The sequence below is a fragment of the Bombina bombina genome, chromosome 9 (assembly GCF_027579735.1).
Source record: "Bombina bombina isolate aBomBom1 chromosome 9, aBomBom1.pri, whole genome shotgun sequence".
Taxonomy (NCBI): domain Eukaryota; kingdom Metazoa; phylum Chordata; class Amphibia; order Anura; family Bombinatoridae; genus Bombina; species Bombina bombina.
This window is the reverse complement of record NC_069507.1, coordinates 50,096,851-50,112,822: the sequence shown is the minus strand read 5'-3', so window position 1 is coordinate 50,112,822 and position 15,972 is coordinate 50,096,851. Positions and strand designations below refer to the sequence as shown.

Here is a 15,972-nt window from a genome sequence, read left to right as displayed (position 1 = left end):
TCGGCTATTTAAATTAGCCAATAGCATGAGAGCAAGTGAAATTCTATTGGCTGATTTGAATAGCCAATAAAATTTCACTTGCTTTCATCCTATTGGCTAATTTAAACAGCCAATAGGATTTGAGTAGCTTTCATCCTATTGGCTGATTTGAATTGGAAGAATCAAATCAGCCAATAGGAATTCAAGGGACGCCATCTTTAATCGCATACCTTAAATTCACTATTCAGTGTACGGCGGAGATCGTACGAAGAGGATCCTCCACGCTCCATGGCTCCGCGGTCGCCGGTCTTCAGTTCCAGAGTCACCGGTCTTCAGCTCCGTGCAGGATGTTCCTGGAAGAAGAAGAGGTTGCGCTTGGAAGAAGACTTCACCGCCTGGAACAGGACCTTCTCCGCCGGACTTCAGGAACCGTGAGTACCAACCTGGGGTTTAGATTTAGGATATTTTTAAGGGTTTTTTGTGGGGATTTGTTTTATTTAGATTAGGGATGGGCAGAAAAAGAGCTAAGTGCCCTTTTAAGGGCAATGCCCAAACAAATGCCCTTTTCAGGGCAATGGGTAGTTTAGGTTTTTTAATGTTAGGTTCTTTAATTTTAGGGGGTGGGGGGTTTTAATGTTAGGTGGGACTTGGTATATTTTTTGTAAAAGTGCTGATTATCTTGGGGCAATGCCCTGCAGAAAGCCCTTTTAAGGGCTACTGGTAGTTTATTATTAGAGTAGGGGGTGTTTTTATTTTGGGGGGGTCTTTTTTATTTTACTAGGGATTAGGTTTAATTTTGTTAAATGTGGTAATTTGATTTTTTTTCTGTAATGTTAGCTTTTTTATTTTTTGTAAACCTAGTTTTTTTTATTTTTTGTAACTTTAGAATGTATTCGTTTAGGTAATTTGGGTTTATTTAATGGGGTGTTAGGTTAAGGGTTGTTAGGTTAGGGGGTGTTAGGTAAGTGTACTGTACTTAGTTAATTAAATAGTTATTTGCGTTGTGGGTTTTGGCGGTTTAAAGGGTTAATAAGTTAAATAGGTTTATTGCGATGTAGGGATTTTGTGGTTTAGGGGTTAATAGGGTAAATAGGTTTATTGCGATGTAGGGTTTTTGCGGTTTAGGGGTTAATAGGGTAAATAGGTTTATTGCAATGTTGGAGTTTAGCGGTTTAGGGGTTAATAGGGTAAATAGGTTTATTGCAATGTGGGGGTTTTGCGATGTAGGGGTTAATAAGTTAAATAGGTTTATTGCGATGTAGGGGTTTTGCGGTTTAGGGGTTACTAGGGTAAATAGGTTTATTGCAATGTAGCGGTTTTGCGGTTTAGGGGTTAATAGGGTAAATAGGTTTATTGCCATGTGGGGGTTTTGTGGTTTAGGGGTTAAGACGGTAATTAGTAGGGATGGGCGAATGTGTAGATTTTCGAATTTCGAATGTTAGAATGAATGTTATTACCGAAATTCGAATTATAAATCCGAATGTTGATAAGACCGAATGTTCTTAAATTTTTTATAATCTATAATGCTATTTACAGTTTTTAAATGTCACTTTCTATAATTCGAATGTTTACAATTATATCGAATGTCCACATTCGAAATTTCGAATTTAACAAATACTATTCAGAAGTTCAATAGTTCATGTGGTAGGGAGGGAATCTAGTAAATTGATACATAATAGATACAAATATATCATTTCGAATGTGTCTATATAGAATATTGCATCATTTGAATATTACATTTAAAGAAAGCATTAGAAATACTATTACACATCTAAAATCGAATTTATCGAAAAGAATATTTTCGAATGTAATCATAAAATTCAAAACCGAACATTCGAAAATAGAATGTTAGAATGTTATGTATACATTAGAAATTCGATTCAAACGAACGAATGTGTTAAAAATTTGTGCCGTTTTTCGAATGTTGCGAAACATTCGCCCATCCCTAGTAATTAGGTGTATTGCGATGTGGGTGGTTGACGGTTAAGTGGTTATTAATTTTAGTTTTAATTGCGATTTTTTGGGGGGAAGGCGGAAATATAGGTTCTGAAGTATTGCTACACCTGTAGCTTAAATTTTTATATAAACTAAGAGTTACAAAATATGTTGTTTCTACATCTGTAGTTTAAAAAATAATTAGACTGCCCTCTTCGCAGGCTTATCGACTAGTATATATATATATAGATATAGATATTGATATATAGATATATTAACACATTCTTTAGCAAAACACATAAAAAAAGAAACTAAGCATAAATATCAACTCCTTACTGACAGACATTTAAATAAAATATAAAGCCAGCAAACATACAATAGATAAAGAGGCTACTCATGTGAATCTGTCTTTGTTTTGGCATCTGAACTGAAATATTTATACAGAGATTTAAAACCATTTAAATGTCTGAAAACAGAACTGAAAAAGCAAAGGCTAAAAATGGTTTACGAATGAAAAGTATTTTGAAGCTTTTTAAATAAAGCTAAAAAGTCAAAGTTCAGTTGCATAACTATGTTCACATTTACAAGAGCAAACACACATTGGAATAAGGCAAGTTGCTTGCTTGTAGCTAACAATTATTAGTATTTTGATTTCTTTTACACAAATTTGGTAGACAAAAGAAAAAGACGAAAATAGCAAGGAGAGTATAAAAACTGGTAAGCAAACAATAATCTGCTTTGCAATTTCTATAAAGGGATAAAAAAACAAGCAAAATATTGTACTACATATCGTAAGAAAAAAGTTATATTCTGACTACACACACAGTAACAAGGTAAGTGCTAAATCTATGAAAATATTTACCTATGCTGTATGTATACACTACAATATGCCTATTGTGGTTCTTTATATTAATTGTTTGCAATTTCTAAGAACTGTTGACAATACACATATCTTAGATTTATGAGAAGTCAGGTAATATTTTATTTAATAGTGCGTCAGCTGTAGAGTAATGTGCTAATAATAATTATTATTATTGTTATTTATAAAGCACCCACATATTATGCAGTGCTGTAACATTAAATGGACATAAAACCTATTTTTTTTGTCTTTCATGAACGAGCTAGAGCATGTCATTTTAAATAACTTTACAATTTAATTTTGTTACTTAAAGGGACATAATACTCATATGCTAAGTCACTTGAAACTGATGCAGCATAACTGTAAAAAGCTGACAGGAAAATATCACCTGAGCATCTCTATGTAAGATATTTTACCGCACAATCCCCTCAGCTCACCAGAGTAAGTGCTGTGTAAAAAGTTATTCTTCAGCTGCTGTCCAGCTGCAGGTGAAAAAAAATTAAAAAATGAAGAAATGAACTGCAGCCAATCAGCATCAGCAGTACTGTGATCTCATGAAATTTGACTTAACTCTCATGAGATTTAATAGTAAACGTCCTTAAACTGAATAGGGAAATAACATGAGTGTGCACGAGGGTCACTCCCTTGCCTGTCCCGGGACAGGCATACTGATTTGCTGCATAAAGTCCTTTACAATGGGTGTAAATACTTAGACATTTTGAGGTAAAATATCTTTCTTTTTTACATAGAGATGTTCAGGTGATATTTTCGAGTCAGCTTTTTACAGATATGCTTCATCACTTTCAAGTGTTTCAACATTTGGGTATCATGGCCCTTTAATTTGTTTTGTTCTCTTTTTAGTCTTTGCTAAAAAGTATACCTAGGAACCTGCTGATTGGTGGATGCCAATACATGCATCTTTTCATTGGCTTTAACTAGCTAGCTCCCAGTAGTTCATTGCTGCTCCTTGATCAAAGAAGAACAAGAGAATCAAGCAAATTAGATAATAGAAGTAAATTGGAAAGTTGTTTAAAATAGTATGATCTATCTGAATCATGATTTTTTTGGGGGGTTTTCAAATCCCTTTAAGTATAAAGTTCAATAATCAGAATACATTTACATAAATCATAAGGGTAGAGGGCCCTGTCCTTGAGTCACTGTAAGCTGCAAACCATATTTTACATAAAATGGTCAACAGGGCAGGTGGACTCATGAGCTTACAATCTAAATCTTATATATTTAAATTTGTTATTCCTAATAGCACTGTAGCACATATACATAGATGCTTTGCAGAAATTCCAATTCAGAATGCTTTAACAAACAAACACAATGGGCTCCATTTATCAAAGGGCGAGTGGATGAAGTTCCTAAATCACAAAGGATCTGTAATTCTGTCAGTTTGCTGATGCTGGCTTGTAGCAGTTACACTAGCGACTAACTTTACATTAAAGCTGTTGTCCAGCTGTTCCTCTGCTGCATTGATGGCGTTCAGCCTTAGTAAAAAAGGGATTAATAAGTAATTAACAAATAATGTTGTCAAAATTCAAGAAATCTTACTAAAAATGTAAAAAATGTAATAAGTATATAAGTCCCATTCAGATCAATTCTTAAATCCATTTTCTATATGAAAACCTCAAATAAATAAAAAGCGATGAAAAGGTAACTCTAAAAATCACATTTGTTTGTGCCGTTGAAAATGCCCATTTATAACACTGGACATGATATCACTGATATCCCTTTAACTGCCCGCTGGTGGCTTTTCATGGTATATCCATCTTCTCATCGTCTACTTGTATTTAAAAAATAAGTCAAGTGCCTATTGGTTGACACCTCCAAAATGTAAAATCATCACAATCTAAATATCTTTATTATTACTTGAGGAATAAAGGGACATTTTACACTAGATTTTTCTGTGCATAAATGTTTTGTAGATGATCCCTTTATACAGCCCATCTGGGAGTGTTTTTGTAAAAATGTATAGTTTTGCTTATTTTTAAATAACATAACAGACTCCTAACCAAGCCCCAAAGTGTTAGATGTATACTGATGTCTAAATATTTTTGTCTAATGGGTCTTTACATATGCAGGGAAGTGGGGGGTCTGCTTTTCCTGCTGTGCAAGGCAATTTCAGTGGGTGTCCCAGCCTAACCTCATCAAGTGCTAAATTAAGAGCTTCTAAGTAAGTTTTAAAAGGTTTTATACAGGATCTTTATATCAGCATCTGTGCATATTCTTTTTAGTAGTGTCTATTACATGCAGTCTGAAAATGGTGTGTACTGTCCCTTGGCATTACTTGAATAAGGACATAACTTAAAAAGTAATAAACAAATGTAATGAATAACAAATGGGACTGTTTTGAATACCCGATATTTAACATATGCTGATGAAATCTGATAAGACCAATATTCGCACTGCAATCACATGATGGAGGCTGGGTTTAAAAAAGATATTGAAGCTGAAAAAGCTCTTTTATATATTCTTACCCAGAATCCTTTGATACAGTTAAAATACAGCTAGATGGAGTTTTCTGTGGGAAAACCTGCAGATGTGCTATTTACTGGTTGACCATAATATTACATTTATTGATTAGTTGGTTTTATACAAATCAAATCATACATACTGAATACGTTTGCAAGAGGATATTTGCTATAAAGTATCGAATTTTAACACAACAACGTTTGTATTTAAACAATGTCATAGTAGGATTATTTAATTATATGTTTTTTGTTTAATTTTTAATGTTTTTAGGTTCATTTGTGAAGAAAGAATATGGTAAAGCTCCTAAGTTTGCTAATTGTCTGTGTATTTTTGGAGGGGGCCACTTTAGAAACAGGTAAATGTGATGAAATAAGCAATACCTGTGCCGTCATTACATGTGGGTCACGTAGCTCCAACGCGATGCCTGGAAGAGATGGAAGAGACGGGAAAGAAGGACCCAAAGGAGAAAAAGGAGACAGAGGTAACAAAAATGTTTTGTTCAGGATTTTGGGTACGGAGATGGAAATAAGCTCCACAATGCCTCACATTGCATTTTAATTACAAAAGGGAATCAATGTTTACTTATTTTGGGCTAGATTACGAGTGAAGCGCAAACATTTACGCCCCAACCGATAAGTGGTTAATCACAGGAGTTTGTGCTCATCGGGTTTACCGCTCGTATTACAAGTTGAAAGCAAACATGATCACTTGAGCAGAATCGTGATTTACGATAGAATGATTATTGTGACTTTAGAGTTCTAGTAATTTTTTAGCAAAACATAAAAGTGTCACAAAACACATAAAAAATACATTACATAAACTCATAAACTCATAATAGCACTGTCTAAAACAAATTATTCATACAATATGGCATACAAAAGTTATAAAGACTAAAAGATATGAGGTCTCAGGTATAAGGAAAAAAAAGCAGGCAAAGGACTTTAATATATATATATATATATATATATACATACATATACATATAAATGTCTAAAGATGCGTGTGTACATATGTATATATATTTATATGTGTATATATGCATTTACAGACATATATACATATGTAAACACATAAAAACAAATGTATAAATATATATGTGTATATATGCATTTACAGACATATATACATATGTAAACACATAAAAACAAATGTATAAATATATATGTGTATATATGCATTTACAGACATATATACATATGTAAACACATAAAAACAAATGTATAAATACATATGTGTGTATATATATATATATATATATATATATATATATATATATAACCATTTGGTACAGTGAGTGCTGGTTTCTTCAGATACTATATACAGTTGTGCTGATAAATTTACATACCCTGGCAGAATTTATGATTTCTTGGCCATTTTTCAGAGAATATGAATGATAACACAAAAATGTTTCTTTCACTCATGGTTAGTGTTTGGCTGAAGCCATTTATTATCAATCAACTGTGTTTACTCTTTTTAAATCATAATGACAACAGAAACTACCCAAATGACCCTGATCAAAAGTTTACATACCCTGGTGATTTTGGCCTGATATCATGCACACAAGTTGACACAAAGGCCTCTATTTATCAAGCCGTCAACCGCAAATACGCTGGAATTCCGCAGCGTATTTGTGGCGAGGCTGATTCGCCATATTTATCAAGCACTACAGACCGGCAAAAGTAGAATTTTGTGACGTAAGCTACGATCCGCCGGACTCAGTCTGACACAGATCGATGCTTACGTCACTCCAGATGTGCCGAACGCAAGTTCGGCACAATCTGACTACTTTTGGAAGTTATCAAAGAACAACCAGGTATGCTTGGCACTTTTCCGGCCCAGCGTACCTGGTTTTCAATCCGCTGCCCTGGAGGTGGCGGATCCCATAGGAATCAATGGGAGTCTGACAGCAGCGAAAGCTCATGTTCGCTGCTGCCCGATATCCCATTGATTCCTATGGGAGATGTCTGCACCTAACACCCTAACATGTACCCTGAGTCTAAACACCCCTAATCTGCCCCCCCTACACCGCCGCCACCTACATTAAACTTATTAACCCCTAAACCGCCGCTCCCGGACCCCACCGCAACTAAATAAACTTATTAACCCCTAACTCGCCGCTCCTGGACCCCGCCACAACTAAATAAAATGTTTAACCCCTAAACCGTCGCTCCCGGAGCCCACCTCCACTAACATTAAACTTATTAACCACTATCCTGTCCCCCCACCCTACACCGCCACCACTATATTACATTTATTAACCCCTATCCTGCCCCCCCTACACTGCCGCCACTACCCCTAAACCTAAGTCTAGCCCTAACCCTAACACTCCCTAACTTCAATATAATTTAATTAAAACTAAATAAAATTACTATTATTAACTAAATTATTCCTATTTAAAACTAAATACTTACCTATAAAATAAACCTTAAGATAGCTACAATATAATTAATAATTACATTGTAGCTATTTTTAGGATTTATTTTTATTTTACAGGCAACTTTGTATTTATTTTAACTAGGTACAATAGTTATTAAATAGTTATTAACTATTTAATAACTACCTAGCTAAAATAAGTACAAATGTACCTGTAAAATAAACCCTAACCTAAGTTACAATTACACCTAACACTACACTATCATTAAATTAATTCCCTAAACTACCTACAATTAATTACAATTAAATTAAATAAACTAAAGTACAAAAAACAACAAACTCTAAATTACAGAAAATAAAAAAAATTACAAGAAACTTAAACTAATTACACCTAATCTAAGCCCCCTAATAATAAAAAAAAACATAATTTATGTAAGAACTTACCTGATAAATTCATTTCTTTCATATTAGCAAGAGTCCATGAGCTAGTGACGTATGGGATATACATTCCTACCAGGAGGGGCAAAGTTTCCCAAACCTCAAAATGCCTATAAATACACCCCTCACCACACCCACAATTCAGTTTAACGAATAGCCAAGAAGTGGGGTGATAAGAAAAAAAGTGCGAAAGCATATAAAATAAGGAATTGGAATAATTGTGCTTTATACAAAATCATAACCACCACAAAAAAAGGGCGGGCCTCATGGACTCTTGCTAATATGAAAGAAATGAATTTATCAGGTAAGTTCTTACATAAATTATGTTTTCTTTCATGTAATTAGCAAGAGTCCATGAGCTAGTGACGTATGGGATAATGACTACCCAAGAAGTGGATCTTTCCACACAAGAGTCACTAGAGAGGGAGGGATAAAATAAAGACAGCCAATTCCTGCTGAAAAATCCACACCCAAAATAAAGTTTAACGAAAAACATAAGCAGAAGATTCAAACTGAAACCGCTGCCTGAAGTACTATTCTACCAAAGACTGCTTCAGAAGAAGAAAATACATCAAAATGGTAGAATTTAGTAAAAGTATGCAAAGAGGACCAAGTAGCTGCTTTGCAGATCTGGTCAACTGAAGCTTCATTCCTAAACGCCCAGGAAGTAGAAACTGACCTAGTAGAATGAGCTGTAATTCTCTGAGGCGGAGTCTTACCCGACTCAACATAAGCAAGATGAATTAAAGATTTCAACCAAGATACCAAAGAAATGGCAGAAGCTTTCTGGCCTTTTCTAGAACCGGAAAAGATAACAAATAGACTAGAAGTCTTACGAAAAGATTTCGTAGCTTCAACATAATATTTCAAAGCTCTAACAACATCTAAAGAATGCAACGATTTCTCCTTAGAATTCTTAGGATTAGGACATAATGAAGGAACCACAATTTCTCTACTAATGTTGTTGGAATTCACAACTTTAGGTAAAAATTCAAAAGAAGTTCGCAACACCGCCTTATCCTGATGAAAAATCAGAAAAGGAGACTCACAAGAAAGAGCAGATAATTCAGAAACTCTTCTGGCAGAAGAGATGGCCAAAAGGAACAAAACTTTCCAAGAAAGTAATTTAATGTCCAATGAAAGCATAGGTTCAAACGGAGGAGCTTGAAGAGCTCCCAGAACCAAATTCAAACTCCAAGGAGGAGAAATTGACTTAATGACAGGTTTTTATACGAACCAAAGCTTGTACAAAACAATGAATATCAGGAAGAATAGCAATCTTTCTGTGAAAAAGAACAGAAAGAGCAGAGATTTGTCCTTTCAAAGAACTTGCGGACAAACCCTTATCTAAACCATCCTGAAGGAACTGTAAAATTCTCGGTATTCTAAAAGAATGCCAGGAAAAATGATGAGAAAGACACCAAGAAATATAAGTCTTCCAGACTCTATAATATATCTCTCGAGATACAGATTTACGAGCCTGTAACATAGTATTAATCACAGAGTCAGAGAAACCTCTTTGACCAAGAATCAAGCGTTCAATCTCCATACCTTTAAATTTAAGGATTTCAGATCCTGATGGAAAAAAGGACCTTGTGACAGAAGGTCTGGTCTTAACGGAAGAGTCCACGGTTGGCAAGAGGCCATCCGGACAAGATCCGCATACCAAAACCTGTGAGGCCATGCCGGAGCTACCAGGAGAACAAACGAGCATTCCTTCAGAATCTTGGAGATTACTCTTGGAAGAAGAACTAGAGGCGGAAAGATATAGGCAGGATGATACTTCCAGGGAAGTGATAATGCATCCACTGCCTCCGCCTGAGGATCCCGGGATCTGGACAGATACCTGGGAAGTTTCTTGTTTAGATGGGACGCCATCAGATCTATTTCTGGAAGTTCCCACATTTGAACAATCTGAAGAAATACCTCTGGGTGAAGAGACCATTCGCCCGGATGCAACGTTTGGCGACTGAGATAATCCTTCCCAATTGTCTACACCTGGAATATGAACCGCAGAGATTAGACAGGAGCTGGATTCCGCCCAAACCAAAATTCGAGATACTTCTTTCATAGCCAGAGGACTGTGAGTCCCTCCTTGATGATTGATGTATGCCACAGTTGTGACATTGTCTGTCTGAAAACAAATGAACGATTCTCTCTTCAGAAGAGGCCAAAACTGAAGAGCTCTGAAAATTGCACGGAGTTCCAAAATATTGATCGGTAATCTCACCTCCTGAGATTCCCAAACTCCTTGTGCCGTCAGAGATCCCCACACAGCTCCCCAACCTGTGAGACTTGCATCTGTTGAAATTACAGTCCAGGTCGGAAGCACAAAAGAAGCCCCCTGAATTAAACGATGGTGATCTGTCCACCATGTTAGAGAGAGTCGAACAATCGGTTTTAAAGATATTAATTGAGATATCTTCGTGTAATCCTTGCACCATTGCTTCAGCATACAGAGCTGAAGAGGTCGCATGTGAAAACGAGCAAAGGGGATTGCGTCCGATGCAGCAGTCATAAGACCTAGAATTTCCATGCATAAGGCTACCGAAGGGAATGATTGTGACTGAAGGTTTCGACAAGCTATAATCAATTTTAAACGTCTCTTGTCTGTTAAAGACAGAGTCATGGACAATGAATCCATCTGGAAACCCAGAAAGGTTACCTTTGTCTGAGGAATCAATGAACTTTTTGGTAAATTGATCCTCCAACCATGATCTTGAAGAAACAACACAAGTCGATTCGTATGAGACTCTGCTAAATGTAAAGACTGAGCAAGTACCAAGATATCGTCCAAATAAGGAAATACCACAATACCCTGTTCTCTGATTACAGACAGCAGGGCACCGAGAACCTTTGTAAAAATTCTTGGAGCTGTAGCTAGGCCAAACGGCAGAGCCACAAACTGGTAATGCTTGTCTAGGAAAGAGAATCTCAGAAACTGATAGTGATCTGGATGAATCGGAATATGCAGATATGCATCCTGTAAATCTATTGTGGACATATAATTCCCTTGCTGAACAAAAGGTAAGATAGTCCTTACAGTTACCATCTTGAATGTTGGTATCCTTACATAACGATTCAATATTTTTAGATCCAGAACTGGTCTGAAGGAATTCTCCTTCTTTGGTACAATGAAGAGATTTGAATAAAACCCCATCCCCTGTTCCGAAACTGGAACTGGCATAATTACTCCAGTCAACTCTAGATCTGAAACACATTTCAGAAATGCTTGAGCTTTTACTGGATTTACTGGGACACGGGAAAGAAAAAATCTCTTTGCAGGAGGTCTCAACTTGAAACAAATTCTGTACCCTTCTGAAACAATGCTCTGAATCCAAAGATTGTGAACAGAATTGACCCAAATTTCTTTGAAAAAACGTAACCTGCCCCCTACCAGCTGAGCTGGAATGAGGGCCGCACCTTCATGTGGACTTAGAAGCAGGCTTTGCCTTTCTAGCTGGCTTGGATTTATTCCAGACTGGAGATGGTCTCCAAACTGAAACTGCTCCTGAGGATGAAGGATCAGGCTTTTGTTCTTTGTTGAAACGAAAGGAACGAAAACGATTATTAGCCCTGTTTTTACCTTTAGATTTTTTATCCTGTGGTAAAAAAGTTCCTTTCCCACCAGTAACAGTTGAAATAATGGAATCCAACTGAGAACCAAATAATTTGTTACCCTGGAAAGAAATGGAAAGTAAAGTTGATTTAGAAGCCATATCAGCATTCCAAGTTTTAAGCCATAAAGCTCTTCTAGCTAAAATAGCTAGAGACATAAACCTGACATCAACTCTGATAATATCAAAAATGGCATCACAGATAAAATTATTAGCATGTTGAAGAAGAATAATAATATCATGAGAATCACGATGTGTTACTTGTTGCGCTAAAGTTTCCAACCAAAAAGTTGAAGCTGCAGCAACATCAGCCAAAGATATAGCAGGTCTAAGAAGATTACCTGAACACAGATAAGCTTTTCTTAGAAAGGACTCCATTTTCCTATCTAGAGGATCCTTAAACGAAGTACCATCTAACGTAGGAATAGTAGTACGTTTAGCAAGGGTAGAAATAGCCCCATCAACTTTAGGGATCTTGTCCCAAAATTCTAATCTGTCAGGCGGCACAGGATATAATTGCTTAAAACGTTTAGAAGGAGTAAATGAATTACCCAAATTATCCCATTCTTTGGAAATTACTGCAGAAATAGCATCAGGGACAGGAAAAACTTCTGGAATAACTACAGGAGTTTTAAAAACCTTATTTAAACGTTTAGATTTAGTATCAAGAGGACCAGAATCCTCTATTTCTAAAGCAATTAGGACTTCTTTAAGTAAAGAACGAATAAATTCCATTTTAAATAAATATGAAGATTTATCAGCATCAACCTCTGAGACAGAATCCTCTGAACCAGAGGAATCATCAGAATCAGAATGATGATGTTCAGTTAAAAATTCATCTGTAGGGAGAGAAGTTTTAAAAGATTTTTTATGTTTACTAGAAGGAGAAATAACAGACATAGCCTTCTTTATGGATTCAGAAACAAAATCTCTTATATTATCAGGAACATTCTGCACCTTAGATGTTGAAGGAACTGCAACAGGCAATGGTACTTTACTAAAGGAAATATTATCTGCTTTAACAAGTTTGTCATGACAATCAATACAAACAACAGCTGGAGAAATAGCTACCAAAAGTTTACAGCAGATACACTTAGCTTTGGTAGATTCAGCACTTGACAGCGATTTTCCTGTAGTATCTTCTGACTCAGATGCAACGTGAGACATCTTGCAATATGTAAGAGAAAAAACAACATATATATAAAGCAAAATTGATCAAATTCCTTAAATGACAGTTTCAGGAATGGGAAAAAATGCCAAAGAACAAGCTTCTAGCAACCAGAAGCAATAAAAAATGAGACTGAAATAATGTGGAGACAAGAGTGACGCCCATATTTTTTCGCGCCAAATAAGACGCCCACATTATTTGGCGCCTAAATGCTTTTTTGGCGCCAAAAATGACGCCACATCCGGAACGCCGACATTTTTGGCGCAAAATAACGTCAAAAAGTGACGCAACTTCCGGCGACACGTATGACGCCGGAAACGGAAATAGAATTTTTGCGCCAAAAAAATCTGCGCCAAGAATGACGCAATAAAATGAAGCATTTTCAGCCCCCGCGAGCCTAACAGCCCACAGGGAAAAAGTCAAATTTTAAGGTAAGAAAAAATGTTAAATTAAAATGCATTATCCCAAATATGAAACTGACTGTCTGAAAAATAAGGAAAGTTGAACATTCTGAGTCAAGGCAAATAAATGTTTGAATACATATATTTAGAACTTATAAACAAAGTGCCCAACCATAGCTAGGAGTGTCACAAAAAATAAGACTTACTTACCCCAGGACACTCATCTACATATAGTAGATAGCCAAACCAGTACTGAAACGAGAATCAGTAGAGGTAATGGTATATATAAGAGTATATCGTCGATCTGAAAAGGGAGGTAAGAGATGAATCTCTACGACCGATAACAGAGAACCTATGAAATAGACCCCTTAGAAGGAGATCACTGCATTCAAATAGGCAATACTCCTCACATCCCTCTGACATTCACTGCACGCTGAGAGGAAAACCGGGCCCCAACTTGCTGCGGAGTGCATATCAACGTAGAATCTAGCACAAACTTACTTCACCACCTCCATCGGAGGCAAAGTTTGTAAAACTGAATTGTGGGTGTGGTGAGGGGTGTATTTATAGGCATTTTGAGGTTTGGGAAACTTTGCCCCTCCTGGTAGGAATGTATATCCCATACGTCACTAGCTCATGGACTCTTGCTAATTACATGAAAGAAAAAAATAATAATAATAAAAATCCCTACCCTACACTAAATTACAAATAGCCCTTAAAAGGGCCTTTTGCGGGGCATTGCCCCCAAAGTAATCAGCTCTTTTACCTGAAAAAAAATTACAATACCCCCCCAACATTACAACCCACCACCCACATACCCCTATTCTAAAACCCACCCAATTCCCCCTTAAAAAACCTAACACTAACCCCCTGAAGATCACCCTACCTTGAGCCGTCTTCACCCAGCCGGGCACAAGTGGTCCTCCAGAGGGTCCGAAGTCTTCATCCTATTCGGGCAGAAGAGGACATCCAGACCGGTAGAAGTCTTCATCCAAGCGACATCTTCTATCTTCATCCTTCCGGAGCGGAGCGGCTCCATCTTCAAGACATCCGACGCGGAGCTTCCTCTTCATCTGACGGCCTACGACTGAATGACTGGTCCTTTAAATGACGTCATCCAAGATGGCGTCCCTCAAATTCTGATTGGCTGATAGGATTCTATCGGCCAAATCAGAATTAAGGTAGGAAAAATTCGATTGGCTGATTCAATCAGCCAATCGGATTGAAGTTCAATCCGATTGGCTGATCCAATCAGCCAATAGGATTGACCTTTCATTCTATTGGCTGTTCCAATCATCCAATAGAATGCGAGGTCAATCCTATTGGCTGATTGGATCAGCCAATCGGATTTTTCCTACCTTAATTCTGATTGGCTGATAGAATCCTATCAGCCAATCAGAATCCGAGGGACGCCATCTTGGATGATGTCATTTAAAGGACCTGTCGGATGAAGAGGAAGCTCCGCTCCGGAAGGATGAAAATAGAAGATGCCGCTTGGATGAAGACTTCTGCCGGTCTGGATGTCCTCTTCTGCCCGGATAGGATGAAGACTTCGGACCCTCTGGAGGACCACTTGTGCCCGGCTGGGTGAAGACGGCTCGAGGTAGGTTGAAGAAGCCGAAGAGCAGCGAGATTGATGACTGTTAGTTAACAACAGTCCGCTGCTCATCGCACCATACTTGGTGCGTGGCTTTTTGACAGCTTTCTTGATAAATTTGGTGAACGTATTCAGGTCCACAGCGGCGATGTTAGGCGATCTTAGGCGAGCGTATTGGGGCCGGCGAATGCAGGTAAGTAGGGAGCTTCATAAATAGAGGCCATTGGGGTTTGAATGGCTATTAAAGGTAACCACCCTCACCTGTGATCTGTTTGCTTGTAATTAGTGTGTGTTAAGCAGTGTTCAACCTCTAATCAAGAAGTGGAAAATGAGGAGTTCTGGTTGATAACATACTGCATTCATCTTGCCATCAATTCTGACCAAATTTCCTGTGCCTTTGTAGCTCACACATCCCCAAAACAGCGATCCACCTCCATGTTTCACAGTAGGAATGGTGTACCTTTCATCATAGGCCTTGTTGACTCCTCTCCAAATGTAGCGTTTTTGGTTGTGACCAAAAAGCTCAATTTTGGTCTCATCACTCCAAAATGACTTTGTGCTACAAGGTTTGAGGCTTGTCTCTGTGCTGTTTGGTGTATTGTAAGAGGGATACTTTGTGGCATTTGTGTAGTAATGGCTGTCTTCTGGCGATTAAACCATGCAGCCCATCTTTCTTCAAGTGCCTCCTTATTGTGCATCTTGAAACAGCCACACCACATGTTTTCAGAGAGTCCTGTATTTTGGCACAATATATATCTATACCTATATATATATATATATATATATATATATATATATATATATATATATATATATATATATATATATATATATATATATATATATAGGTATATATATACAGATATTTATAGGAACATTGCAAAACATTGGAATGTGAAATATTTACAGTAAATACATAGTTAAAACCTCTATTAAATATGTATATTGCACCTGAAGTTATTTTTTGTCAATTATTTTGCTTTCCCATGACTCAGAATCCAGAAACCTCAGTGCAGCACTGGATGAAAGATGCAAGGGTCCAGAAACTCATTGACCTTTTATACACACACACTAATTACAAGCAAACAGATCACAGCTGAGGATGGTTACCTTTTAATGTTTATTCA

The 15,972-nt window shown here is 37.0% G+C and overlaps 1 protein-coding gene across 2 annotated transcripts in view; it reads left to right on the top strand.

The window, feature by feature from the left end:
• Positions 1-2,520: 2,520 nt before the first annotated feature.
• LOC128639869 (pulmonary surfactant-associated protein D) overlaps positions 2,521-15,972 on the top strand; it is a 21,500-nt gene continuing 8,048 nt past the window's right edge. The window contains exons 1-2 of one of the 2 annotated variants that reach the window (XM_053692089.1): positions 2,521-2,631; positions 5,522-5,732. In XM_053692089.1, coding sequence (XP_053548064.1) covers positions 5,543-5,732 — 190 coding nt within the window. In that variant the 5' untranslated portion in view covers positions 2,521-2,631; positions 5,522-5,542. Of the gene's footprint in view, positions 2,748-5,521; positions 5,733-15,972 lie in introns of both variants that reach the window. The other variant, XM_053692088.1, reaches the window with a different exon arrangement.